Source organism: Vanessa tameamea, chromosome 4 (assembly GCF_037043105.1).
Source record: "Vanessa tameamea isolate UH-Manoa-2023 chromosome 4, ilVanTame1 primary haplotype, whole genome shotgun sequence".
Lineage (NCBI taxonomy): Eukaryota > Metazoa > Arthropoda > Insecta > Lepidoptera > Nymphalidae > Vanessa > Vanessa tameamea.
Window position 1 is genome coordinate 10,694,442 of NC_087312.1, and position 27,572 is coordinate 10,722,013.

A 27,572-nucleotide genomic window follows, 5' to 3' on the forward strand; every position below is an offset into this window, starting at 1 on the left:
AAGGGTACGTTTTGTGTAAATAAATAATGGGTAAATTTATTGCTGTATATTTCATAATAATGTGACTTGTTGAAAGACTTGTTTACGATGCTAAATATCGCTAATCGCTATCACTGAATGTGTAATTATGTTTGTTTCTTAATTAACCGTTGTACGGTTAAAATTTGGATGAAAATTATTTACTTTTGTGTCACCACGTGATGATAATGATTAAAATCGAACTCTTCTCACTACTTTGGAACACCCCTGTATATGCACTGTCGAATGAAAAAAAGTGAGTAACGGCATTAGTTTAATTGCCAAAATAAAACATGTATTATAAATTATTATTATTATTTTATTACACAAAATATATAACCATATAACGTTATACGGGACACTGGTGTCATCTACAATATTACACTGAAAGTATAATTATTTACAAAAGCACTTTTTGAAACATTAGTGCAATTAGTACAAAAGAGACATACCTCTACAACACTAAAATTCGACATGTCTTCATATCACCAGTAAATATCAAACGCAAATTTTGCATTTCACTTCAGTACCCAGTTACTTCCATAGTTTTTATTGACATGGCAGGTTAAGCCACTTTTGCACTAATGGTTGGTCTATTACTTAATTCAGACTAACTGTAGGTAACATGAACACTTTTTTATTCTACTAGAGTATTATAGTACCAGTATCAATTGTCCCGAAATATGAAATATATATATAAAATATAAACAATAATTAATATAGGCACATTGTATAATTCAAATGCGGTTTAAGTAGACTACGTTTAATACGCAACATGTATACAAATTATTTAGCCGGTATTAGTCTTTTATTTCAATTTGATTACAAAATCACTTACTTTACTATCGTTTTGCTTTTTCGACGAATCCTTTTCAATATCAATATTATGAGTAAAAAACTGTTAAGTATTATCCGAAATTCGGTTTAAACGTGTTAAATTTTAAAGCTGTATTTTACATATTAAAGGGAAACAGCACCTTGCTATTACATATTATGATATCGCCTTTGGCTTATTATTTTTACTAGAATATTCTTACTTTACGAGATTCATATTCGTGATATATAATCAATATATACAAATATAGATAAATCACATTACAATTAGTTAATAATACAACACTTAACTTAGAGGTGGCATTGAGAGCATGGTATTTACAGTTAGGTACATTCGGTTACAATAACTATAATTATCAAATACTTCTCGTATTAAGTATACTACGAGCGCACGTGTACAGACACGAATGGTCTGTACATAATCAACAATTTTATATTAACATGAGGCACGGGTACTTAACACTAATTCATGAAAGGATGAGAATGATATTTGTACAAGTAGTTTTTTGAGTTCATAAGTAAAGAAATGATAGTCCTCCACATTATTTCACTTTTATTTGGTGTATCTTCGTTATACCGTTATCAAGCTGCCATCGTTTATTACTATGTAAACGGGCAGCAAAATAATGAAGGGATATTGAGGTATAATCAAGTTCGTTTATTTTTTGTTTTTCCATTAACGATCGCCTCTTCTTGTTGGCTCTTGCGAAGTCGTAAGATGAAGTTTAGGTTGTATGCCGTATTAACAGCATAATATACGTTCGCGTTAGCCGGCAAAACCATTTCTGGAAAGTAAATATTTGACCTTTTTAAACATATCTATATATAAAACATACAATCTTAGGAAACACATTGTGTAAAATAAAATATGGTCAATGTACAAATGGAACAGAATCCCCGGAGTTTTTGTTGTGATCTCTGACGTACATTAGTTATACTTATAAATAATTATAGGTATAACTAATGTTTTTTCTGGGAAAAGTGTAGATCTCGGTTTTGAAATAATACTGTCCGCAACCATATATTTATAGATGTGCTGATAATGCACTTATAATTCTTTATATTATAAATAGTTAAAAAAATTTTTTTTTTTTTTCACTTTTACGCGAATATATTTGAGTACGTTTACGTTTACGTATTTGAGTAAATTGTGAAAAATGATACACAACTTGTTTTAATAAAAGTAAATAATATACAAATTTATAGGCATTCAGAAGTTGGGGTGAAAAAAAATATCTGAAACATACCTTTATCAGGCAAAACTTGAGCCAAAGTGTATCCATCAGGATCGCCATCGAGGTTGAGTTTGAGCATTGCATTTCTAATCACCTGCGGTGTGCGTTCATTGTTGCTCAGCATTATTGATTTGTATAGCACGACACCCTCGGTCTCCACACAATCCGACTCATATGTTACCCGAATTATATAGAAATCAGGACCACTCCTAGCATTCGGATGAGCAGGACTTGTTGATGCTATTTTGCCATTTGCAGGTTTCTGTCCACTATTTGCACTTGATAAAGAAACATCTAATGAAGGAATAGACGACGAAGACGAACCGTGGGACAATCTTGTCGGTGATATTCGGCGTTCTAGGCTATCTCTCTTCCAAGCATTTCCTACACCGTCTGTCTCGCAATAGAACTGCGAACTATTGCTGGAACTGGTACTAGCTATAGAATCATTCTTCCTGTGCCCGTGGTTATTGTTATCGTTTAATTTTTTCGGACGCCTTTCTTTCGGTGGATTCGTTGGTGGCTCGATTTGACACGATAGTTGATACGCCTCTCTATCATCGAGCACGATCACCGAGTCGAACCATCTATCAAACATTGGGTCAGTGGGCAAATGATAAGCATTGGCAGCACCTTGTAATAGTTTAATCTGCGCAAGCACTTCGAATTCTTTTCTTCTTTTATCGAAATTTATTAAACCATCGGCGACAGTATCGGGAATAGCGGTGTCGATCATCGTAAGGTCAGTTAAAAACGTACCCAAATATGGGATCGTGCCGTTACTGACACCTGGCGATCCACGTTCGTGGAGCAATTTTTGCAATTGTTTATCATTTTCTCCCACCGTGTCGGCGAACTTCGCGGTCCCCTCGCGCATTAAAAGCTCACGCTGAGCCCATCTGTTATTGTCCTCGCTGAATATCCTCGCCAGTTCCTCGAACAATTCGGCTTTCTCTTTAGACAGCAGCGCCCACGTCTTTCTCAGCCTGTACACGGGATTGCTCTGCAGACCCGAAATTATGGCTTTCAAGGACGAGAAATTCTTAAGCACCCTCAACTCCCTCGCTATATCCAGCCACGCCGCGAGGATGTCGGAGCGGTCGACGGGCCGCAGGTTGGGCTCGACGAGCACCGTCGAGATGACGCGGAAGGAGACCGCGTTGAACTGGTTGACGGTCGCCAGCACGGTGGCGGCGTCGTGCGAGCGGTCCTTGTCGCGGCGCGACCACACGGCGCCCAGGCACTGGTGCGGGACGAGCTTCTTGAACAGCTCCATGTCCATGCGCGTGAGCTGCTCGGCGAAGTGGCGGTGCGGCACGTGCGGCAGGCGGTAGGCGCACGTGTGGTGCGCCGCCACGCGCATGCCGGGCGCCAGGCACACGCCGCCCGCCGCGCCGCCGTTGCGCTCCGCACTGAATACCGCTAGCTTCTGTAACACCTGCGAACGGATGCGCCTTTTAGACACTCTCTATGTCCGTACTACGTATTTTTTTTTCATTTCTCTTACAACACGTAGCATCTGTCTGTACAGAAAAGCTATTCATAAAAAATATATATATATATATAATCTACCAACCCGAACAAAAAAGCAACTCACTTTCAATAATATCATTTACAATTCAACATACGAACCCCGAATGAAATCCGATATATATATTGAATTGCAAAAAGAGGTTCTTTGATGTTGCATTTTTTTAAATATATCAATAAATATCTGAGATTCTTATTTTAAAGAAGAACAAGCAACCTTCGAGTGTAGCTCAGAGCCAGGTAGGTGAAGCTGTGTGAAGGCGAGAAGCTGCTGCAGTGCGGGATGGTGTGGGAGTTGACGAAAGTCCTCCGGGTAGGTATCCAGCCAGACGTGGAGACATGCCACCAGAGTCCTACAACAGACCGAGTGATATTTATATGATCACAAAGACAACTATTATACTGCTCGTCAGTAATTTAACAAAAACAGCCTTAATCCTTTAAGAATAATTAAAACAACTTGTATGAAACTATGGTTTCACTGACAGCATTCTTATTTATTTAATTATTTAATGTTTGATCTTAGATAATAATAGAGTGTAGCATAAGCATTTCAAAGAGAGTGCATTTATTTAACTATGTATACACTTACTTTCTATGTTGTTGCGAAGTATCGATCGCTGCTGGGTGAACGTCTTCCATGGCCAGTGCTTCATACCGTCGCAGCAAGAGGTCCAGCACTCGACTGCATTCCGCAAATGAACTGCATTATAATACAAAAAAATATACATTTAAAATTATTATAATATTTCCGCACAAAATATCGGTTTTTACAGACTATTTTAATCATCTAGCAAATTTTGTGCAACCACTCCATTAAAATATAAACTTAGAATATTTTAGAAATTCAGTTTTACAGTTTATGTAGAAGGAACCGTGGAAAAAGCTATCACATGTTTCAGTAATCACGTAACCCTAGATTTCTTTACAAAAAGTATTAATGAATTATATACTATAGAGAATAAATTATTTTTTAATACATTATGATGACCTTATCTCAAAGCGTATGCCTTTATAAAGCACACTTTTCACATTAATTCTATTCTGAGCGTCAAAGAAAAATGACAAATATTTCGACGTCTTTCGTCCACTCATTGTTCTGAGATTATTTAAAGCTCGTGACAATGTTGTACTACAAACAGAGGGAAGCAATAACAATCTAAGCGAACAATGGGGACACAATATGTACTTTGTAATTACAATTCTTTAAATTTCTTTTCGCTTCTATTTTCCCTGTGTGGTGAATGATTAGTTAGAAAGCATAGGATAAAAATATATTCTTTTATATTTAATTTAAAAACAAACATATTTTGTATGACATATTTTTATTTACTTTTTATTTAATGAAAAATGTAGCCAGAACAAACGTATTGGTAATTTTTTAAATTGTTGTGTTGTTAGCGTTGATACAAAATCAGGATTAAATAAAATTATGGCCAGTTAGTATAGAATTCGTTAGCCTTTCTTAATTTAACATATCCGATGATTTTTATGCAGGTCATATAAATAAAAATTGTATAAGTATAGGAAAATATAATCGTTATAAAATAATGAATATATCAATATTAATAGTAATATTTTATCAAAAAAATACCCAATGAAATATAGCGTCTAAATGGTTCTTACACGTGTTATTTTCTTGTAGGAATTAAATATGCAAAATACTTTACCAATTTATAATATTCACAGAGTGATATATCTGTGGGTATACATAATACGTACGTGCCTTATTTATATAAAATCACCCCGAGCGGAGTCTCCAGCTCCGAGATAATAAATTGATTGAAAGATCAAAAATTAGTTTCACTGTCACAACTTGATCATTACTTAAATATTAATACTAATAAAATCCGGATGCTTTTTGCTTATAAGGTTATTAGGACGGAAACATTTTTTTTGTGTTTTATTTACCGGTAAGTGGCAAGGAAGACGTTGACGTATGTTGACTCCAGCTCGCCATCGTCGGTGGCCAGAGCCTCGACAAGACGTTCGACGGTACCCGCCTTCACGAAGCGCACGCGCACCGTCTCCCACTCCAAGTGAGAGATTTCGTCATCGGATTCCTGAAAATAAAGAATTATTTTTTTGTAATAAATTATTAAATAAATATCTGTTTTTAATTTTACTGACAATTATAATTATTTTAGAATATAAAACATGTTATTAAACAGCTCTGAGACTACACTACATAACAGTTATTACGTTTAAAAATTTTAAAGACAAAACTAACAACGATAAACGTTTCGTTGAATTTTATTAAAATGCATGGCATGCTTTCATTTTCAACATCTAAATATACCTAAATAACAATCCTCGTATTCAACTTCAAGGCTTTACGCTCGATTAAAAAAGAAAAAAAGAAAATTACAGCAACACCACAATATTACATTTTTGCAATAAAGAAATAACTCAGAATGGAAAAGAAAAACGAAATATTATAAAACAGCGAGTCTAAATATAAATATGTTTTGTTTAACCATTTTTTTATAAATAAATTAAAACGTCATCATTCAAATTTGGAGTATTTTTAGTATAACTTATAAAAATGTATTTCCCGTATCACAACTTCCACTGCTGACAGAAATGTTGACTCGTTAATGGATTGACCAAAATATCGCTATCAGCAAGAAATACTGCTAAGTAGAACCAGCATAATTAATTCTTCAAAACATTATTTGTAAAATATTAAATTGTACCTTCTGTTTATGTTATAAATATGAAGTTAAACTGTTGTTTTTTAAATATAAAATAATTACGCCAACTTATTTATTCAGAAACATTTGCCACCATTTGAAAAGTACCTACCTGTTTTCGGGATACACGAAATTATATATGTAAATAAAGAATAATCCACTCAATTTCTTCTCCATGTGTAAATAAAGTAGGTATATAGTAAAAATATTGACAATAAACCTATTGTTTAAAACAAGTTTTGGTGATAAGCAAATTACATACTGGTCATACATTTTATAGCTGTATTGATTTAATTGCAATTCATATTCTTAAAAAACAATGTTATCGAATTCCACTGATTCATCAGAAATTTCCAACCGTTTTAGGTATTACTCGTGCATATTTTTAAGTCAATTATTGTGTTTTACCATTTTTCAATTACAATTCTATTAATACTATAAAATAAAGTTACTTTCTACTTCTGAAAATGTCTCCGCCGACTCTCACCTACTCCAGATTTTAATGCGGTTTTTATTAAAGAAAGATTGATAAACAAATGTTTATATATTTTGTACAAAATGACTGAACTATGACGGCAGTTTAGATAAAAAAAACCACTTATACGCTTTCATGGCTAACGCTGGCTGAGCCTTAGGAGATCCATAAAAAAATATACTAGAAAATTGTAGGTTTTAAAAAGGCCTACAGAAAAGTCCAGCACATCATGTGTCTATCTTTTCGGGTATACTTACTCTGTTTTTATCTATTACAACTATTTAAAACACCATAGGTAATTTGCGGAACTATTTTCTCCGAATCGTTATTACTCCTTATTCAGATAAATATGTTAATAACCTTGGGTATTTAATGCACATTAAAATTGTCTCTTACATTGAGTCATTTGAATGAACACTATAGATAATATCTATGATTCCAAATTACGTGCAACGAATTAACTAACTGTTATCATAAAATTTCATGACAGTTCGTGTTCTAACTTTAACTACAAATTTGTTTTTAGTTGATAAATAACGATACCTATCATAAATACATACATACATACATACGTATATATATTTATTTATATATGTATTATATATTTATTTATATATAGACGACCTCCGTGGTCGAGTAGTGTGTACACCGGTTTTCATGGGTACGCCACTCCGAGGTCCCGGGTTCGATTCCCGGCCGAGTCGATGTAGAAAAACTTCATTAGTTTTCTATGTTGTCTTGGGTCTGGGTGTTTGTGGTACCGTCGTTACTTCTGATGTCCATAACACAAGTGCTTTAGCTACTTACATTGGGATCAGAGTAATGTATGTGATGTTGTCCAATATTTATTTATTTATTTATTTATATATGGTGTCTCGTTAGCCTGCTTATTAACAGTGTTCCCCACATAATATGGAACAAATAAATATTTAGTTTTAATTCAATATTCAGTACTTAATATTTAAACAATACACTACTTACACTAGAAGCCGAGCGTGTCGGTCGATGATATCGCACCTTCTTGAGATACACCGTGTATATTGCACCATCCACCCGTTCTTCGCCCCACAATCGCCATGTCGGCTGCTGAAACATACCATCAGTTTATCAATACATAAAAGATGGATATCATTTAATTGAACTAAAAATACAGGGAATATATATTCTCGTAAATTGTATCTTATTGTCGTTTGCAGTAGAAACCCTTGGATCTGGAAATAATAATGAAAAAACGTTCCTAAGACCTTAAAATTTAATTTTATCTTATTGCCTCAACTGATGACAGGAGGCTAGGTTTTCGCTTAGATAATCGACATTGGAATTCAGCGGTGAAATGCTGCTAGCATTCTTGCTAATATACCAGACGATCATGATTTGTAAACGAAGTATTCTTATCTTTTCATATAGAAATTTATTAAAGTCGTCAATGTAAATAATTTTATAAGTTTAAGAATATGTATATTAATTATAAGTGGTTATATTATTATTACAAAAATAATAATCTCATTTCAGTTATAAATAACAGTCATGAGTCATTCAAAATATAAACTATCTACGATAATCCTTAGTCAGGTGTTGTGCATCACTGATTTATATATATCTTCGTCATAAACAACATGTTAAACAACATTCTTGCTTAGCTTATCTAAGATGTTAACAAATGAAACACTCGCCTATTAGTGATGTGTTAGTATCAATTATTTTAACTGATGTAACTCTTACATAATCGTCATCAATGCCACTAGAGAACAACACGGGCTCGGCCTTACTGACGCCGCATATTCTCCACATGGCCCATGTCGCGACGTCACACAAGACGTCACCCCGCTCAGCTGAGCGCGGGCATCGCGCTCACTTTCACTATCACACAACACGGTACAATGTAGATGCTCATGCAAATGTTTCTAATTGGATCAAACACTCGCGAAAGAGGCGACTACGCGAACACGAACGTGCGTGACGCGGGTGAAATCGCTGCCGCGCGGCACACTTGCCGGAGCCACCCGGCACGGATTATTTCCTTTAACTGATTCTACGACACAAACATGTTAAATTAGGTACAAACAAATATGAAAATAAAGCACTCAATTTTATAAGTTATTTAAAATAAAGTAACTTCGATTCAACATTTTTTTCACTATTTGAAGAAATTAATGAACGCAAATGCTAACAGTCAACATTACGCAGTTACATTGTAATTTTTGTGCGGTTATTATTGTTACAGCAGAACATACATTTATTTTTGTATTTTAAAATAAATTGTTTACAAGATACCGCGGAACGTAAGACTATGGTCGCTCAACGGCACAGACGCAAATGACTGCTCTCTCGCAGAGAGATCGCGTGAAAAACTTCGATAGAGCAAATGAATGACGCTGGTACCTGCAAATATCATGTCATAACACAAGAAAAATACGTTAGTGTGCACTGTATTGAATCATCATTAAATCTAAATCATTTAAAATTTTTAATAGCAGTATATGTAAATTAACGAATAAAATTTTATAACTTGTCATTTATACAAATTGTATTGTATGTAAGAGTGGCTTACTACATTTTAGTATAGTACATACTAAATTGTATGAACATAATACTGAATAAAATTGAATACAAAAAGATATACATCAAAAAATATTATGAAATGAACGCCGTTTTGTTCTACATTTCAAACATACGAGTAAAATGGTAATTCCCGGTCCGACTTAATTATTCTAGATCCCGATTGTGTTGCAACTCCGTACATAATTATATCATTAATATTTTATAGCATATATAACGTCCGGCCACCGCAACCACTTGCATAACGATCGATACAATAGTAACAAATGAACATTCTCCATTGATATACAGTTATAATCGATGTTGTTGTAATTGTAACTTATTATCGTATCACCGATATTTATAAGGACTGATAATTACCGTCACAACGAAAAAAAATTAAAAGCATTTAATATTAACCGTTTAGTTTTTTTTTTTTAATCGTATCTACTTTACCAAGCCTCAATAGCTTCAGAAAGCCAAAAGCCGTGTGAAAGTCGCATGAACGACTGTGAGCTACTATCGTATCCGCTTAATGGAGAAATTACATTTTAAATGTATTTAACGTAGGGTACGTTAAAAAGATTGGAAGTAATTAACATATATATATATATATAATAACAGCGGGTATTTCCGAATAATATGAATCATTCATAATATGTTGAGAGTATAATACAACTTTGTAAGCATTCAACTGGACGTATAGTACATGAGTTACGTACAGTAAAGAATATGAAGAGCATAATTTAACCGGTACCCTGAATTTCTGACCCGGTACATTTGTCGAAACAAACAGAAACAGGTCGAGTACGAAATGAGGCCGCAAACCGTAACTGTAGAGCGTCTCTTCGCGCGCCAGTTAATTTCCTTTGGTATCAAAACGGATACATTTATATAAATGGAAGAAAAACTAAAATAAGCGCATGATTAATAAATATCTTAATTATAACTGATTGAAGTTTTATAATTAATTGTTCTAAGATATAATATACTTTCGAGTCAACCGTATATAAACAATAATTGCAGGGCCGGGCCGTAAGTTTATGGGGCCCTAAGCTAACACTATTTAGGGGCCCACCTAAGACATATCTGAACGTAGACTTGAATTAATTGAATGGGTTTGATTAATTGCGGGACTCGCAGGGCTGAAAACCATACGATCTGTTTAATTTAATAAAGTTATGGATTCTTTCGCATTATAGTCTATTTTTGACTTTGAATTGACTTAGCTGGGGCCCTCTTAAATACACGGGGCCCTGGGTTGAAGCGATACGCGATGAAAAAATACAATAAAATCCACGGTGGGACCTCGTGTTTGGACGTCACTGACTCGCTTACCGTTCTCACTAAAACTCAACAGTAGTATATTATGGGCAGTAGAACAATTACTGAGGAGAGGGTGCGGGGATGAATCCTGTTTAAAGTGAATAATTATAACCTAAAATTTCAATTAATAAAAACAAAACACAATCGATTGTCATGAAAAATAGATAAATTTTAGTACATAATAGTACCATAGTAGTATAGTAAGCAGTGTGGGTTAGAACTAAATGTATAGTTTTGAGCAACAATTATTACTGTTCACTCAATCGAGATCGAGAAGCAATTACTGAACATCACTCTATTCTACTTCTATGTCGTGTAGCGGATCTCTGTTAGGAATTAATCAAATTAAAATTTGCATTAAGTATTATTTTATAACATAAATCATAAAACATGAACATAAATAAAACTAACTTGATTTCTTTAATGGAACAAATTTAAACTCTAATAAATCTAAAAACACATAACGTTTATGAATAACTTTGACTATCATCAGATTAAGTTTAGTATTGTTTGCTTGTTATGCTATGGTTACGCTTTAATAATATTTTTTACGTTATTCCTAATTTGAATGTAACATTCATTTGATATACATATATTTTGCCTCGGATTACAAATACAGTCAATGTCAAGCCAAATATCTCTTGTATTATGATTTATGTTATCGCTTCAAACGTCTTTTTTATCCTTTAATTCAATTATTTTTACTATATCTACAACTACAGATCAACGTTGGTAACAATTTTCGGCATTTTTTATATATATAATTTTTGCATTTATTATTTTCACACATGTAACAGATAACTAATATAATTGCCTTTTTAAAGATATATTCACTGTGACGTATCTTTTAAATTTGTTATTATAATTTAATTATAATAGAACCCGAAAATTTGCTCTTAAGACGATTTTCGAAATAACCTATACTAATATCTATACTTAATATTATAAATGTGAAAGTAACTCTGTCTGTCTGTCGCTCTTTCATTACCAATCCTATGAACGGAATTTGATGAAATTTGTTATGAAGCAAACTTGAACTCCAAGGAAGGACATAGGCTACTTTTTTTGCTTAACACATGACAACCAACCCCTAAAACGCGAGCGAAGATGCGGGTGACAACTAGTAAGCTATAATATCTCAAAATATAATCAAAACAATAAATATAAGAACATACTTTACAGCTGACCTCTAATTATAACCTATCGTATTATGAGGCTTCCACAAAAATCGAATTAGCAGTTTTTGCGTTACGTTCGGGGAAAAAATATATTGGGTGAGTTGGGGCGAAATCGAAGATGGACTATATAAGATCGTGCCGATTGAATTTCCGACAGATTCAATCACTTGTGATTGTACGTTGTTCTCTAATCAATAAATGCAATTTTATTATCTTGTACTGCTAGTAGAACAAAATCGTTAGAAAGGTGCTCGAATCCGTCGGAAATTCGATTAGTACGATCTTACCGCAGCTCACTATATAACATTTTATGATTATGCTCTCTACTATAATTTTTCCCAAAAACTATTATACAGACATCGTTAAAGTTTTATTGGATTATTATAAAAAATACTTCTTAACCAAATAATGATGAAACTACTGAACTGATCGTAATGAAATTTAACATTTAACTTGAATAAGTATATAAGTAAGGATTTTTACACAAAAATTAGACTCAGATGGTCACAGAAACAACTAACTAGTACCACATAAAGTTTAAATCTTAAGAATGTATTTTTTCCCTTACTACATAAATATCAAAATCTCCATATATATACGGAGATTTTGATATATGTTATTTTTTATCAGTCTTAGGCAGTCCAAGAAACAGATAATTTTATCTAAAAGAATGTATAAACGCTGATAAAAGTTATTTGATATTGAGGCAAATGTCACGGTGACAGCAAACGCTGTGACGCCTGCGTCCCGAGTCCGGACGACGTAATACAAACATTTATATTTAATGACGCAAATAACAAGCCCGCTAACAAGGTACATAAAACGTGCACAATATGAACAAAATTATGAATAGAGGTCTAGGGAAATGAGACATTCTAAGTGGCAAATAGTAAGTGGGTATGTCATAAAAATTGTCTTGTAAAATGACATTTCAGAATCTTGTTTCTAGGAGCCTAGCTACTAGACTAAAAGTTTAATTTGCTTTAAGTTTAAAAAAATATCACTAGAAAATTGATAGAATTGCTACTACACAATAAAATAATGTCACGAACGTGATGAATGAATATAATGAGGCATAATCTTAACTTAACACATGATACTCAATGATTGATTTTTAATTTATGTACTTCGTAATTTACGTATTTAATACGTAAATTCGTTCCAGAATCACATTGTTATTCATAAAAATGGTAAAAATAACTTGGCAAAATTTTGCCATAATAATTATTGAGGAAAACATAATTATATAAATAATTTACATGTTTCCATTTATTTTTCTACTCTTATCAACTTTAATTTGTTAAACTTATGCTAAACAACAACTAGAAAATAATAATAACAAACTTTTGATAAACAAGGAACAGAAAGGCACTAAACTGTTTATCTTTGCCTCTTTATATACATATAGATAAAGATAATAATTTCAAGAATTTGCAAGCTGTTAATCTAAAATATATGAAATATTCTAATCTACATATAAGCTTTCTAAAATACTTTAAAACTAGTTTTACAGTTTTCGAGTTATTCGCGGAAGTATGTGTGTGAACCAAATTGGCTAATTTATTGATTAATGGAACTAGCAACACATTAACGAAAGTTATTGATTTAAATTAGGATTAAGGTAAAATAGAACTAGATTAGATAGCCTAAAAATAGAACTAGATTTTACGTAGTTCACGACAACGACTTTTATTTGACGAATTATACTATCAATGATATTATATATAAAACATATATATAGACATATATATAGATATATAATAAAACATAATAACGGAAGCTAAGTCGTGAAATATAAATCAGTTAAAATAATCGGCATTGTAATTAATAATTTGGCATGCAATATAAACGCTGTATCAATTTACCTCCTAATAAATTAACACAAGGTCAACTTCATTTGAAATGAACTGGCTTCAATTATCAACTCCAACTGTACCGGTACGTATGACTACAATGGATGATGCGGAAATATTTTACCCATAGCGGCAGACATTGATAGTCATTAAATATAGATAAGTAAGTGGAATAGCCGTCACCAGTACTTACTTCAGAACTACCTTGATCTACAAGAGTAACTTTAGCAAGACCGTGTATCGATGTCCTTATTTGAAAATAAAAATTAGCACAATCTGTAATATATTTAATATATTTAAGCTAACTTATTAAGCAACTTTGTAATTGTAATTAACAAACCTAAGTAATTTAATTGGCGGAAAAGAAAAATCAGGGTGCTTGCGATTCTTCTTAGAGTAGAATCTACATTCTAATCAGTGGCCACCTTGACGAATCAAAAGTTCTTTGATATAAAAAATATATAATTTCTAGCCTTTCATATTAAGCAAGTATTACCTCTTGTTTATCTTTCCCAAACACATGTTTAAAACTGCTACTTTATATGTTAAAACATCCATTAAATGTTAAATATTCGTTGAACTTTTAATAGTAATAAGGACACATATCGATCAGACTGCAAATGGTTCTATTAAAAGCAGATTCTACGAAAGACTGCTTCCGCCCACAACACCCCGTACCTCCACAAGCTTAGCTAACAAGGCTCACGTGTGTAACGTTAAAACCATTTTATGATTTGAGGATATTCGACTAAATCAAAAGTTTATATTTTACTAAAACTTATACATATTACACAACATAGCATTGTGCAAGCATCATAACAAATGCAATTTTGATTTTGGCTCGATTCCAAAATCGATTCACAATAAAAATCATTATTTCTCACTGCACACAACCTATAATTTTGAAGATTCGTTTTGCAATTTATTATAAAAAATGTTGTATGGATTATCTTGAAGGATAAATGAAAGGTATAAGGTCAAAGTGAATATTCCCCGATTAATTAATTCAAAGACATGAAAGTTACATAATATTAGTCACTCTACTTTTGACTCTTACAATTGAACAGAGGGCCATAATCAATATTCCAATGGTGTCAGCAAGACGACTATAACTAATGGCAATGGTCTTTGAAATCACAAGTTTTCTTTCATCATCAATGGCCGTAATTACATTATCCGGGAATAGTTTAATAACGCAAATCTACCAATTACGCTTGAACGATGAGACGTAACAAGGTGGATGCAACGACATACGCTGAAAATTATTCAGTGTAGACCTTGATATAGTTTCATTTAAGTCCTGGAAAAACATTTAAACATCATCGCTCCTTGAATGATCTCAATAAAAAAATGATACTTACAAATACATAAAAATCAATCTGTAGTTTCAAAAGGTCAATCAACAAGAAACCAAGCACTGACAGCTACCTCGACCAATGTATCAACTTGCCATGCAGCAGCGCGTATCGCCGCCAGATTCATGGGCACTATTTTAAATTACCAGTTATTTTACGAAATTTCGCAATAGACTTTGGAACGTGAAATGTAAACGCACTCGTAATTTTATTGTGTCCGGTTTCCGTCAATATGCACCCAATAACAATTTCCGCAATGAAAGCAAAATGAATCGATTCGCCACAGATTGCATAACGCATGACTGCTCACAGAAAACCATAAGTACTTAGAAATTTAAATCCCCTAAGCTCTCATCATTACAATAAAAAAGATATGCCAAAAATTGGAATTAGCTATTATTTGTAAGGGTGCGTAGAGACATTTGATCATATTTCCTAAGTCACATAACTTATCAAGAATTAGTTGTGCGTAATTGTGTATTAAGATGTGTTACAAATGATTACAGTACAGGTATTAGTGTTCGAAAACAATATTAACTCGTTATCATACGATCCAGAGATAGCATATGATAGCCTGCTGTAGTACACTATAAAGCGGTAAGCGTGACCGACGCGCTCGGTTGAAGACGCCGACAAACCCTGTAGAGCGACGACTGACATGACCCGACTTTGAGTAAAAAATCTATTATAAATTATATTAGATTTTTTATTTCTGTCACACAAATGGTTATTTAATTGAATCAATGTCATAGTCTATCAACCTATACTGATACCAGTATACTTCAATGGATATAAAATTGGAAATAAAATAGTTTCCAATTCGAGAAATTATTAAAACTACTCCAGTTGTGCCATAGCGTTACAAAGTAGTAAAATTCACTAGCAAAATTCATTCGTATCATATATTTTACACATACAAAACAAACAGTTTTACAAAATATTTTAATAACAATTTTTTATCTAAAGCTTATTTTTTTGAATAGGTATCATAGTAAAACATCATATCTTGACTTATTTTGATATTACAGTATAATTGACATGTTCAATTAAACCTCAATGTAATTACCATCTCAGTTAGTATATTTTAAGCAAACAGAAATTTGTAGAAGTGGTAGTAAAAACTCGAGACAGAAACAATGAAATCAGCTGAGCTGAGACTGGACGCGCAGGTCATTGCCCCCGACACCTAAGCAATCGATAGTACTGAGAGCATCGTCCCGGTTATAGGGTTACAGTAAAATTCCTTGTTAAAAATTTATATCTTTACGTTTATTTATGCATTTTAATTCATGCTATGATGATTTCCTCAACTTATCTGTTATACTAATTAAAACCAGATATAATGGTGTTCCATAAGAACTGTAATTAAGGAAAAATCTAGGTACTTGTTTATATAACTTTTAATAATTTAAATAAACAGGCTATAATCTAACCAGAAATTTGTAGTAATGGGAATAAAAATGTTTCATAATCATCAAGAATATATAAACAATATCTATGTTTGTATGTGTATATATAATAAATTACAATAATCTGAAATACATATCGAAAAGTTTCTTATTCTCAAATAATGGTATTATTTACTTATATCCGTACGTAGTGTAATTAACCAGAAACTACCTTGTTTCATGGATGACGCGACGCCGTGAATCATGACACACTTTAAGAACAACAAAATTGGTTATATACCTACTTCATTGTCTGTAAATCCTTTGATAAAATAGAATTAAAAGGAATCATTTAAAATACTTCAAACAAACACAAAAAATACGAAGTTATCTACAAAACAAATAATACTACATTTTTAGTTCATATTTTTTTATTTGAATATTTCAATGAAACATTTGTCGAATGAACTATATATTTTAACTTGCTAGTAACACGGATCACAACTAATATAATTCTATTTAATGATAAAAGATCTGTTTTATGTTATAGTAGTTGACGTGACTTAAGACCTAACCTATTATAAACTACGGCGTACATTAAATATGACGTTCATAACCGCAAAGCGATTAGGAGGTAAAAAAATAAAAGCAAAATAGCAAAAAACCTTTTTATTAAATATCAACCACTAGCAGAATACTACATTACTGCAGTTTTATACACGCTATGTACTACGGCCCTCAAACACGGTCGGTAGAGGGCCGCTGAGTTCCGACCTATCCCACTTAGCCGCCCCTCGGCAATTCGCTGAATTGAATTACGCAGAAACTCATCAGAGCATGATTGTAGTATGAAATTTGGAATACTTATTCTATGGAAGAAATGAGTATTTCCCCCATTTTTACTAATTTAACAAATCCTGCATTTTAACATATAGACACATTTGCCGTCCTCCGTAATTAAAAATTTAACGTTTCGACTAGTTTTGTCAATTCCATACGCCCAAAATAGACGAAAAAGAATCTTCTATTAACAAGTCTTATAACATAAGCGGAACTGTCCTGGATTCAACTATGCATTCCTAAGCGTACAGACAAACAGCCACATACATAATTTAAGCCTTGACCTGCATTACTAAAGAAGCCTTTACTTATCGAAATATATTTTCTAGAGGAATTTCTAGATACTTATGCAAATTATGATATAATATATGATATTATATTGATATATAAAATTGTTTCTATGTATTTTAAGATTTAATACCGAAAGTACGAAATAAATCAACCACTCTCACTCAGGTTTTAGCAAAGTGAAAATATTTTGTTTTAGGGACTACAGTTTAAATAATAGATAATGTTAAAAGATCAATGGTGTTATAAAGGTATCGATGTCTGCCGCAACTTTATCCGAGTCAAATTTATTTTTCCATAATTTACATGCCTATAGTCTATTTCAACCACAAGAGGACAAAAGTCGAATAAACAACATTTGACAGCGAATTGACATGATGATGCAATATCATAGGTCGAGAACTGTGATATTCATTATGGATCTCCGAAAGAATGGCGTATTAAAAATCAACGAAACTGCTATCGAAAACGAAACTTTAGAAGTAAAATTAAAATGGCTATGAGTATCAAGTCTTATTCTTATATTATAAATAAAGATATATCAATCAAGAAATGTTAGCAGTGCATGATATATCATTGAGTTACAAGCAGTGGAGTATGCAAATCTAAGTTTTGTTTATCTTTACCCCTTCTTATTATGTATGCTTAGGTAGGGGCAGCGCGGTGGCTTAGCGCGATAATCTTGCAATTATTCTATCTTTAAAGTCACATCAGGTAACTTTTCACTAGAATTCTTGAACACAAATAAATAACCTATCACAATTCACAATTATCCGTTTTTATAACAGTTCTTTTCCGGAACAAGTTATCACGGCTTGAGTTTTCGATAAAACAGAAGCAACTGTCGTTAAATACAAAGCCTGTCGTATGCTCATAGTCATATATTCGAATGAATAATATCATCAATCGTTTATTTGTTTGTAATACAAATGCTGGTATGTGTAATGATTCGTCATCGATTTATGCGCTGTCAAAGTGAACAGTAATTTCCGTTATATTTTACATTACACTATACAATTATTTTATGACATGCTATGAATAAGATTTATTAATATTTTAAGAAGAAAAAAAAAACATAAAATTCGTACATTGTCATCATTATGTCTATCGGTTTTAGGCATGCAAGGCTATATAATATAATATAATAATTACAAAATTATCAGTTTAGAGATCTACTATTTCGACGAACAAAATTAAAGACAATACAATTTTTTACTAAACACATAAAAATGTTCTCTGTTGAGTTTTCAGCAACAAAATACAAAGTAAAACTACAATATAAATCTAATAAAATAAGCGCATTGTCTATACCTAGATATAAATTAATTCTTCCAAAAAGCGTTAGACGAGGACCGCAACTAACCTTTACGTACCACCGTGTTTGCGATTTGCGATTTTTGGTGCGACGGCGCTCTGCGCTGCGTTGATCGCGTTGGTGCGCCGGCGAACGCAACGCATGGCACTTGGCCGCCAGGGCTTTAGTGCGCTCCGCAAGCGAGTGCCGAAATTCACTCCCGGCGCACCCCCGCACCAGCATCTCTCAACTTGCTGCTACCACGCACGCACTATTTGTCCCCCGAACAGTATCACACATAACTTATACTTTTATCTGTTAGTCAGTTCACTATTTATTTCTAATTTGATTTTGATTTTTATCAATGCCAAGATTTTATTTTAATAATATAAATATATAATGTAGTAAAATAAATAAGATAATTATATTTCATATAATACATATAAATAATTACCATATACAATAAACCATCGCAAAAAATATAAGATAATTAGGTATTCTGTTAATTAAAGTACTTAACACCAAAAAATAATTCAGCATTAATTAGTTACGTCACTCATAAAATTATGCAGTGTGCAGAATGTATTCAACTTATAAATACACACCTGGGATTTTATTGATTTACATAATTTTGAAATTCCTTGTAATTACTTAAATAAATTATAAACATTTTAGGAGTAAGAAATAACAAAACGATAGATACAAGGAGATTGGAATTCAGTTACGAAGCAAGGTCTAGGTCGAGCACTCAAGATAACGTTGGAAATACCACGTTTCTATTTATAAAACCATATTATATATATGTCATCACTATTGATAACGCCTTCAGCTCTCGAACATCTCAATCCCGCATTTATCTTATAGACTTTTATAGTATACTCATTCAAAATAAATTTAAAATATAAATAAAACAAGCAAAACATTCGATCGATGATCTAATTTGAAAAATATACCTTTAAACTTGTATATTCGAACCCTTGAGTAGCCTTCTGCCTTAAGCCCCAGTACCTCTCCCATTCGATTATGAAGTCAAGGTATGGAAGGCCACTAGCAACAATAATAAACACTTCGAAACATATACATTTCATATAGATATGAATAAGATGCCAAGTTTAACCCTAATTTAAAAACCATTACAGTACATTGATTTTATTATTGTATCAATTATAGAATTTTAGTTTAGCTTTTTTATTGTATAAAGAACGATCAGTTTTTTAATAGACTAAAATTAGTAACAATTAACAATTGAAAGGCAAAAATTGTCTGACATAACAGACGTCATTCGCCAACATGGCGCTGAATATCACAAACTTGCGTGCAAAATTGTTACAGACAAGTACAAGAACTTTGAGTGTTGCAAATCTTGCTTTAGTGTAAAAATAGTTCAGTAATACGATTTTAAGTTACTTCTGCATAATGTAAAGTAACTTTGCTTGTAGCTTTTATTTCCATAATTATATAGGTACAGATTTGGCTCATTGATTTAATTTTCTCTTATTGTGCAGAAGAGAGCAGATTTCAATATTATGGTATACGAATAAAAGACTTTATGAAAAATAATATCTAATATCTTATCACATAACAAATCCAAATCAATATATATAGATCTTATCTCGTGCATACATTTGAAATATCTAAAATTCAACGCAATTCTATTAAAAAGATTCTGACTCATTTTTCCAGGAGAAATAATACTCCCATTTGTCCCCAAACTAAGCGCTAACGCTATGTACACTGAAAGCATAAAAATAGAAAACCCATAAAATCTTCTCTCTTTATTTTTAATTCAGAGAATTATAAGACTATGAAGATTTTAAGGAATGCCTCTGTAATTTTTCCAAAATCGAAGCAGATCCATGTAGAGCACATAACATAATGCATTAATTACTAACTGCTTACTAGTAAATATAGCTTACATATATGTACATATGTATGCATATCCAAATATTGTCAACTGGGTCAGCAACTAAATAGGATATTGGGTAATTGAGGAAGGGAGCGGCTAGCAGTAAGAGTTACCTTACCTTTTATATAGGTATATATATACCGATGTAGTTATGTTTCACAATTTCCGTCACAAATTATACTAAAATAAATAATGTGTAATATATACATAGGCCGTTAAATACTCTAAATAGTTTTAAAAATATTAATTTCGTGAAATAATCAGCCTAGTAACGGTTGCATTTTTTTTATTTTAGTTTGTTAATTGTATATGTGAAAATACTTTTAATATTTATAATACATGTGTCATGCATGTGGAAAAAAATTATATTGATTTGAATATAACTCGATATAAGATTGATATAATCAATGATACAAAAATATAACTTTGTAGAACTACCACCTCACATGTGCCCTTGACTATGCACCTATCTAATTTCCATCAAATATATTTACGCATAAATATGAATAAGCATATATTTGATACATATTATATTAAAGCGAAATACCACTCACTGATTAAGCACGAAATCTCAGAACTATAATTGACTTGAAATTTAGAAGGTAGGTTATATAGCGGATTTTACGAAACTCCATCCCTAAGGGTATAAAACGGGGGTTGGAAGTGTGGATTTTATAAATTTCGCGCGGGTAAAGCCACAGTTTCAGCTAGTATATAATACAAATATGTTCAAGACATAAGCCTGACATTTTTTTTACACACTGCTTTAAAACAATAACTTTTTATTTGATACAATTTTATACAAAGTACTTAAAACATTCGAACCTAAAATTAACATGAGCACTTTAAAGCAGATAAGGACGCACCTGGTGTGACAGATGCATATTTATGTGTCCAAAAAAATATCTGTTAAACAACGTTCGATCGTGTTGCGTTACGAAAAAGTCGAATTGCTATAATTAGGGATACACAGGTGGCCCCAACCTTTTGTCGGGTGTGATTTTTTTTACACCTACCTGTACACTATTTAATCCGTCCAAAATTACATTTCTGTGTTAAGATTTTAGTATAAAAATATATTGCAGTTTTTACTAAGAATACTTCATCAGTTAAGTAGAACTGTTTTATAATCCCTAAATATTTATTACTTCTAACTGATGATGAATTGATCACAGTATAAAAATAACAGAGGAATTCATTAGGAATAAGTAAAAAATCAAATTTATAAAAATACAAAGGTAAAAAAAAATAGTAGGTACACTTATTACTTGTACTTATTACTGCATGGAAAATTGGTTAAATAAATAAATTAGCGGTTAAACCAATTTAGGCCTGATATGCGTTTAAATTTACCTACTTGTATTAACTTGGCATTGACAAAAAGCTTTATACTTAATAAATTAAACTTAATTACAAAATATTACTACCGTGTAAACGACTCTCTTCTTAGAACCGGCACTTATCGAAAAAGATATAATCTTCAAGAATATGACAATACACTTTCACACACACTAACAACAATTTCTTATTAACTTTTATTTACATCTACACATTAAGTTTAAGTTAAATTACCCAGTATAGCGGTCTTTTATTATTTTTCCAGATCTCGCGAACGAAATCTACCGAGGTCCGTGCTCAACACTCAGCGCCCCACGTCTGACTCGTTCTCGTTACTCGGCGTACTCCGTCCGCTGTCGTACATGGCACAAAATGACAAGGATTATACGCATGTGCGAGACCGAGACGAGGCTTTTCCGAATCATCACAATGATGTCACATTACTAATTTTGTTCGTAGTATGTTGTGGTAAGACCCTCTGACACGTATTATTGTGACGTAGACATTGGTTTCAATATGATTTTGCCTATTGTTATTTGCTAGTTGTTATCTCACGATCGCAAAAAATAACATTTCATGCGATACGTTTCAAGAAGATAATTCTGTTAAATTGTATTACAACAATCTCACGCTCGCTGCTTTGTTTGCATCAATTCAATAATTGCGTATATTATAATAATTTACATATCAAATCACGTTTCGGGTGTTCATTTAGTATAGAAATGTGACGTATAGTCGGATTTTTTACTATGACTGTGTCGAAAAAAGACAAATTTCGCCTCAGTCATAGTACTAGCAGTAGTCCTCATTAAAATAACTGATGACATCCGTTTATCTATAGATAATGAACAGCTTACTATATTGGTTGTTTTAGATTTTAGCAATGCCTTTAACAATGTCGAAACTGATGTTTTGCTAAGTGTTCGGAGTTCTCTTAAAATATCTCCTACGGCGGGTGAATCATAATCATCATCATATCAGCCGGAAGACGTCCACTGCTGTACAAAAGCCTCCCCCAAAGATCTCAACTGAAAATGGCGGCTGAATGGTTTTTGTTGTTATCTACAAGGACATCAGCGCATACAAGTTGACGACAGTTTGTCAGGGTGGCGTGACGTAAATGCCGGTGTTTTACAATATGGTGTGCTTTCTCCTCTTCTTTTTTTATATTAATTAATTCTATAATTTCCAGGTTAAATTCTGTGTACCACTTGTATGCAGACGATCTAACTTTAAGGACTATCTTTACATCCATGTAAAATACAGGTAATTATCATTGGAAGCCATAAACTAATTTCTAAATTTAATGGGTACAATTTACCATCAATGGCTTTTAATCGTGTTAATTTACCGTATATGGATAGTATTCAGAATTTCGGAATTTATTTCGACCAGACGCTCACTTGGACTCGATAAATCGATGAAGTGATTTGAAAAGTATCTTCTGCCATTCGTCAGACGTCATTGACACGTCTACGGAACGTGTTTCCAATCTCTCTTACTACCTTAACCTAACTGAAAGTCAACTAAATAAACTCGAGCATCTTCAAAACGTTGCCGTTAGATCCTTACAAATACGCTAAGAAACTCAATTATGTAGTTACCAGTACCAGAAACTCAGTTAGTTAAGATCTTCTGAAATTCTTATACAATACAATTTTATACGCTTACTTTACTTCAGCGTCCAAGCAGTCCTTCTATGGAACGCATTGCAAACAGAGGAGCACGAAATTTGTATTTATTAGTAATATATATGTATGTATTATCTTTTATATAATAAAGAATAATACGTATGTATTATATGTATATTCTCATTTTTATTATTGTAATATATGGGATATAATATGCTATCATTATTTATTTACATAAATAAATGCTAACTAAAAAAAAAATGCTACATAGCAATATTTCTCCTCTTCATTTACGCTGCCTGGTAGAAATTTATTTTCAGCAATAACACCGCCTATTTGTACAATTGTCGGATACTGCATATATTTGTAAAATTATTTTTCTGTATTTTGATGTACAATAAATGTAAAATATTATTATCATTATATAGTTGTTAAAAATCTTTTACCAGTTGTTTAAACCGCTGCAAAATGTAGAAAATCTGCGAAATCATATATCATAATTTTGATAATTTTCATCAGGTACACATCTTGTAGTTGCTCTATTGATCTTTACAGTATCACCAGACAGAGGGTTAGTACTATACTCCACCTGAAAATCTTAGCTATCTCAGGTTCGGAAGAACGTTCATAAGGTATAATATACCATTTTATAATTGTTAAGTAAAAGGAGTCGAGTTCTTATCACGCGTGCCCTAAGGCCCGAAATCATTTCGCTCAGAGTTATTTAAAAATAATAAAATTCCGTTTATTCTATTCATGATCAGAAGAGAATAATCGGAGTATACTGGCACAAGAAAGTAACACGAGGTAAGTGTTGGAAATAATTAATATCGTGTTATTAAGTTTTGGAATTTCTGACATGTTTTGCAAACTTAAATAACTATATCAATATTTTCTATCGTATCTACTCGAATATTTATCGAATTTATATACTCGAAGACCGTGAAACAGCCATCGGCGCAAATTCTCTCCTTGATGATTGTCTCTGTGATGCTCCTTGAAGAAACGGAGTGGGTAGCGCTTGTATTCAGCGTAGGGGAATGCGTAAAAACTTTTCAGCTCTGTATCAAAAAAAGGGTAGCTATCAACTCAGAAGTGATATATCATACCCAAAACTTAAATAACTTATGTCGATAAAGTAACAACAGTTGGTACCTAATTGATAAAACATTTAACTAATACTTACTGTTACCACCACATAATTTTAGGTATTTCATCCTATCTTTGCATACAGGTTTCGCTACATGTACATTCCACATTAACCTCTCTATTTATAAACTTTCACTTTCTATTGCTTGTGTGTACACTACGAGTAAAACTTTTTAGTTTCTTAAGTAAAGCTTTGTGAGTTTACGCAAGTACCGTCAAATTAAAAAGAGGTCAATATTTTTTCGACTTTGCTCTTGATGCGAAATTAGGTTATTATAAACATAGAAATTATTTTACTATATTTACATCATAGTAAAAATATATCGACTAAAAATACGTATCGTTAAAATTTAAGAATTTAGAAGAAGAAAATATTGATCTTACAAAAAAGTAAACAAAATAATAATTTCATTTCACTAAAAGTATGGTAAACAACTTTACCATACTCTTAGTACAGATTTATTAATAAATTGTTAAATATAATATAATATTTATGTTAAGTACCGATAGACACACATACTAGAAAAAACAAAGGTTTTAATCTCTAATACACATTATTCGACCGCCAAACACCAATACTTTGTGTTCGGTTTTGAATTGAATTTTGAAGGGTGAGTAAGCCGGTATAACTACAGACACAGGGCAGGGGTACGAAATGATATTTTTACGGGGCTAGTGTCTATGGTTAACAAAACATTAACAATATATATATTTCTAATAATAATAAATATTTTTGTTTTCTATTGCACACTAACAACTACCCAAATGAATATATATAGTAATTGAAATTTGATGTAGTATAATATATAATATTATATATACATATACGGTATGTGCAAATAGTATTGTGATTTATGATACAAATATTACTATTATTTACTTTTATAATAAATTATTTTACTGATAAATTATTTGAGTAACGACAATACCCATATTTGTCATGAATGTGATTAAATGCTTTTGTAACGGATCTTTATCGAGTCATGAAAACAATTTTATTATTTCATATGGTGATACGATTTCTTATTGAGAATATTATTTAACTACTAACAAGGTGCTGTTGTTGATCGGCTACCGTGAAGTAACACGCAAGTCCCACGAACGCTTTCAACACTGATATTCTCAGAATAACTTAAAAATGTTGCAATTCAATCGCAATATTGTGTTTTAACAACTATTCTATCGTATTCTAAAATGAGTACTAGACAATAAATATCTTTTTGCATTGAACTTTTATTTTGTAATTATACCTAAAACATTTTACTAGGTAATATTAAATAAACGAGTATCATTCCAATATATATATTAAAAAAAACGTGTTTATATTAATAAATCATTCTATTTTTTTTTTTTATTTAATTATCTATTTTATTTCTATTTTGAAACAGGTTCATAGTTAGGCAGGTAGTAATGGAAATAAAATTTAAGCTTAATGAAAAGGGAAATCATAAAGACAAACACAAAAATATAAATCTAGGGTCTATCTTGACCGGAAAAGCTGTCCTGGTCTATTTATTATAAATTGTTCCAAGTAAAAAAATTTTCAAATTAATAGGTAATTTGAAAATTTAATTTTTAAAACGTAAGTAACATTTTAATGCAGCGTAGTAATAGTGTGTAAAATACGTTATTTGATATAATTATTATAATGGAAATTTTTGAAAATAAGCAATGGAGATATTTTCGTCGTTCTGTCGAATCGACTGGTCCCGTAGGAGTATGGTTTTGAAGTCATAGAGCAAATTTTTCTCGAAATTTCAAGTGTTCGTGGAGTGACCTTCAAATATATTTTTCTTGAATAGGTACATGAACAACGCTTAAAATTCAATAATATCATCATTATAAATAGCTAAACTGAAAACGCCTTCGACTTTATAAATTTGTTAATAGTGACTCAACACTCGTTACATACAGTCGAATATCAGGGTCTTCATTTAGCTTCTTATTTTATAAAGCTGATTAAAGAAAAGCCAGTATAAGCAGTAAAAAACAGTCAAAATACAAGCATAACATAATAATAATAATAGCATTAAAAATGATATTACCAAGCTCTCAGCATCTTGGCTCATCTTTTTCTACGCATGGTTCCCGTGGAAGACTTGCGCCCTGGTGGCGCCTTTACAGACCAGGTAATTAAATCCACTGTTCCATTGCACGTCACCACAATACGCCACATTCCATCACTGCATCCGTGTTCAACATATGATCGGTCCGGCCGGTCCCTATGACGTCACACGCTTTCTCGAGCTACAAGGTTGTACTGCATTTGTATCACAACACTTCTCGTTCACAAACTCTAACGCCGCGCACCTATCGACAAACACAGATCTTCTTCGTTCCGTAAACCAATACGATTTACCCAATGGTACCGAGTTGCTCTAGTGTAAAGGAAATGTGATCGTGTGACGCAGGTAATGACTTTCGCGCACGAACTGAGTGAAGCACGTCCGCTTCGTGGCACCGCCGCCGTCGCGCGTGCACCACGTAACGGCACAGAGGCCCCCGCCGCGTCGCCCCCGTATCCCCAGACCTCCGAACCAGCCCTGTCTCACGAGTCACGGCTCAACATTGCCTATCTAGTTGCGCTCGCGTCTCAATATACACATATACAATGTAACTAACATATATATTAGATTTATACTTCGTGTTTATAACGTATTTTGTTGCAACGCAACGATAATTGATTTCAAAATAAGACCATGC

At 32.4% G+C, this 27,572-nt stretch overlaps 1 protein-coding gene across 6 annotated transcripts; it reads right to left on the reverse strand.

Annotated features, from left to right (window-relative positions):
• Positions 1–316: 316 nt before the first annotated feature.
• LOC113394679 (ral guanine nucleotide dissociation stimulator-like 1) lies at positions 317–27,370 on the reverse strand. Of its 6 annotated transcripts, XM_026632087.2 has the most exons (8): positions 22,179–22,441; positions 18,915–19,175; positions 7,767–7,871; positions 5,529–5,680; positions 4,210–4,320; positions 3,835–3,970; positions 2,100–3,525; positions 317–1,637 (listed from the first exon to the last, which is right to left on the reverse strand). In XM_026632087.2, the coding sequence occupies exons 2-8, from the start codon at positions 19,086–19,088 to the stop codon at positions 1,501–1,503; spliced, it is 2,241 nt and encodes a 746-aa protein (XP_026487872.2). In that variant the 5' UTR covers positions 19,089–19,175; positions 22,179–22,441; the 3' UTR covers positions 317–1,500. The 6 variants fall into 6 exon arrangements, with proteins under 6 accessions (XP_026487872.2, XP_026487909.2, XP_026487919.2 ...); XM_026632124.2 differs by lacking the exons at positions 18,915–19,175; positions 22,179–22,441 and adding an exon at positions 26,915–27,370; XM_026632134.2 differs by lacking the exons at positions 18,915–19,175; positions 22,179–22,441 and adding an exon at positions 26,915–27,369 and having other exon boundaries at positions 7,767–7,868.
• Positions 27,371–27,572: the final 202 nt, after the last annotated feature.

What these genes read in the sequence shown, in the direction of transcription:
- LOC113394679 (XM_026632087.2), bottom strand. Translation starts at nt 19,088, where the DNA reads ATGCTGGTGCGGGGGTGCGCCGGGAGTGAATTTCGGCACTCGCTTGCG. An exon ending in CGACACGCTCGGCTTCTAGT is followed by an intron (nt 5,681 to 7,766) that starts GTAAGTAGTGTA and finishes CTTTATTTTCAG; the next exon opens with GAATCCGATGACGAAATCTC. An exon ending in GCTCTGAGCTACACTCGAAG is followed by an intron (nt 3,526 to 3,834) that starts GTTGCTTGTTCT and finishes ATCCGTTCGCAG; the next exon opens with GTGTTACAGAAGCTAGCGGT.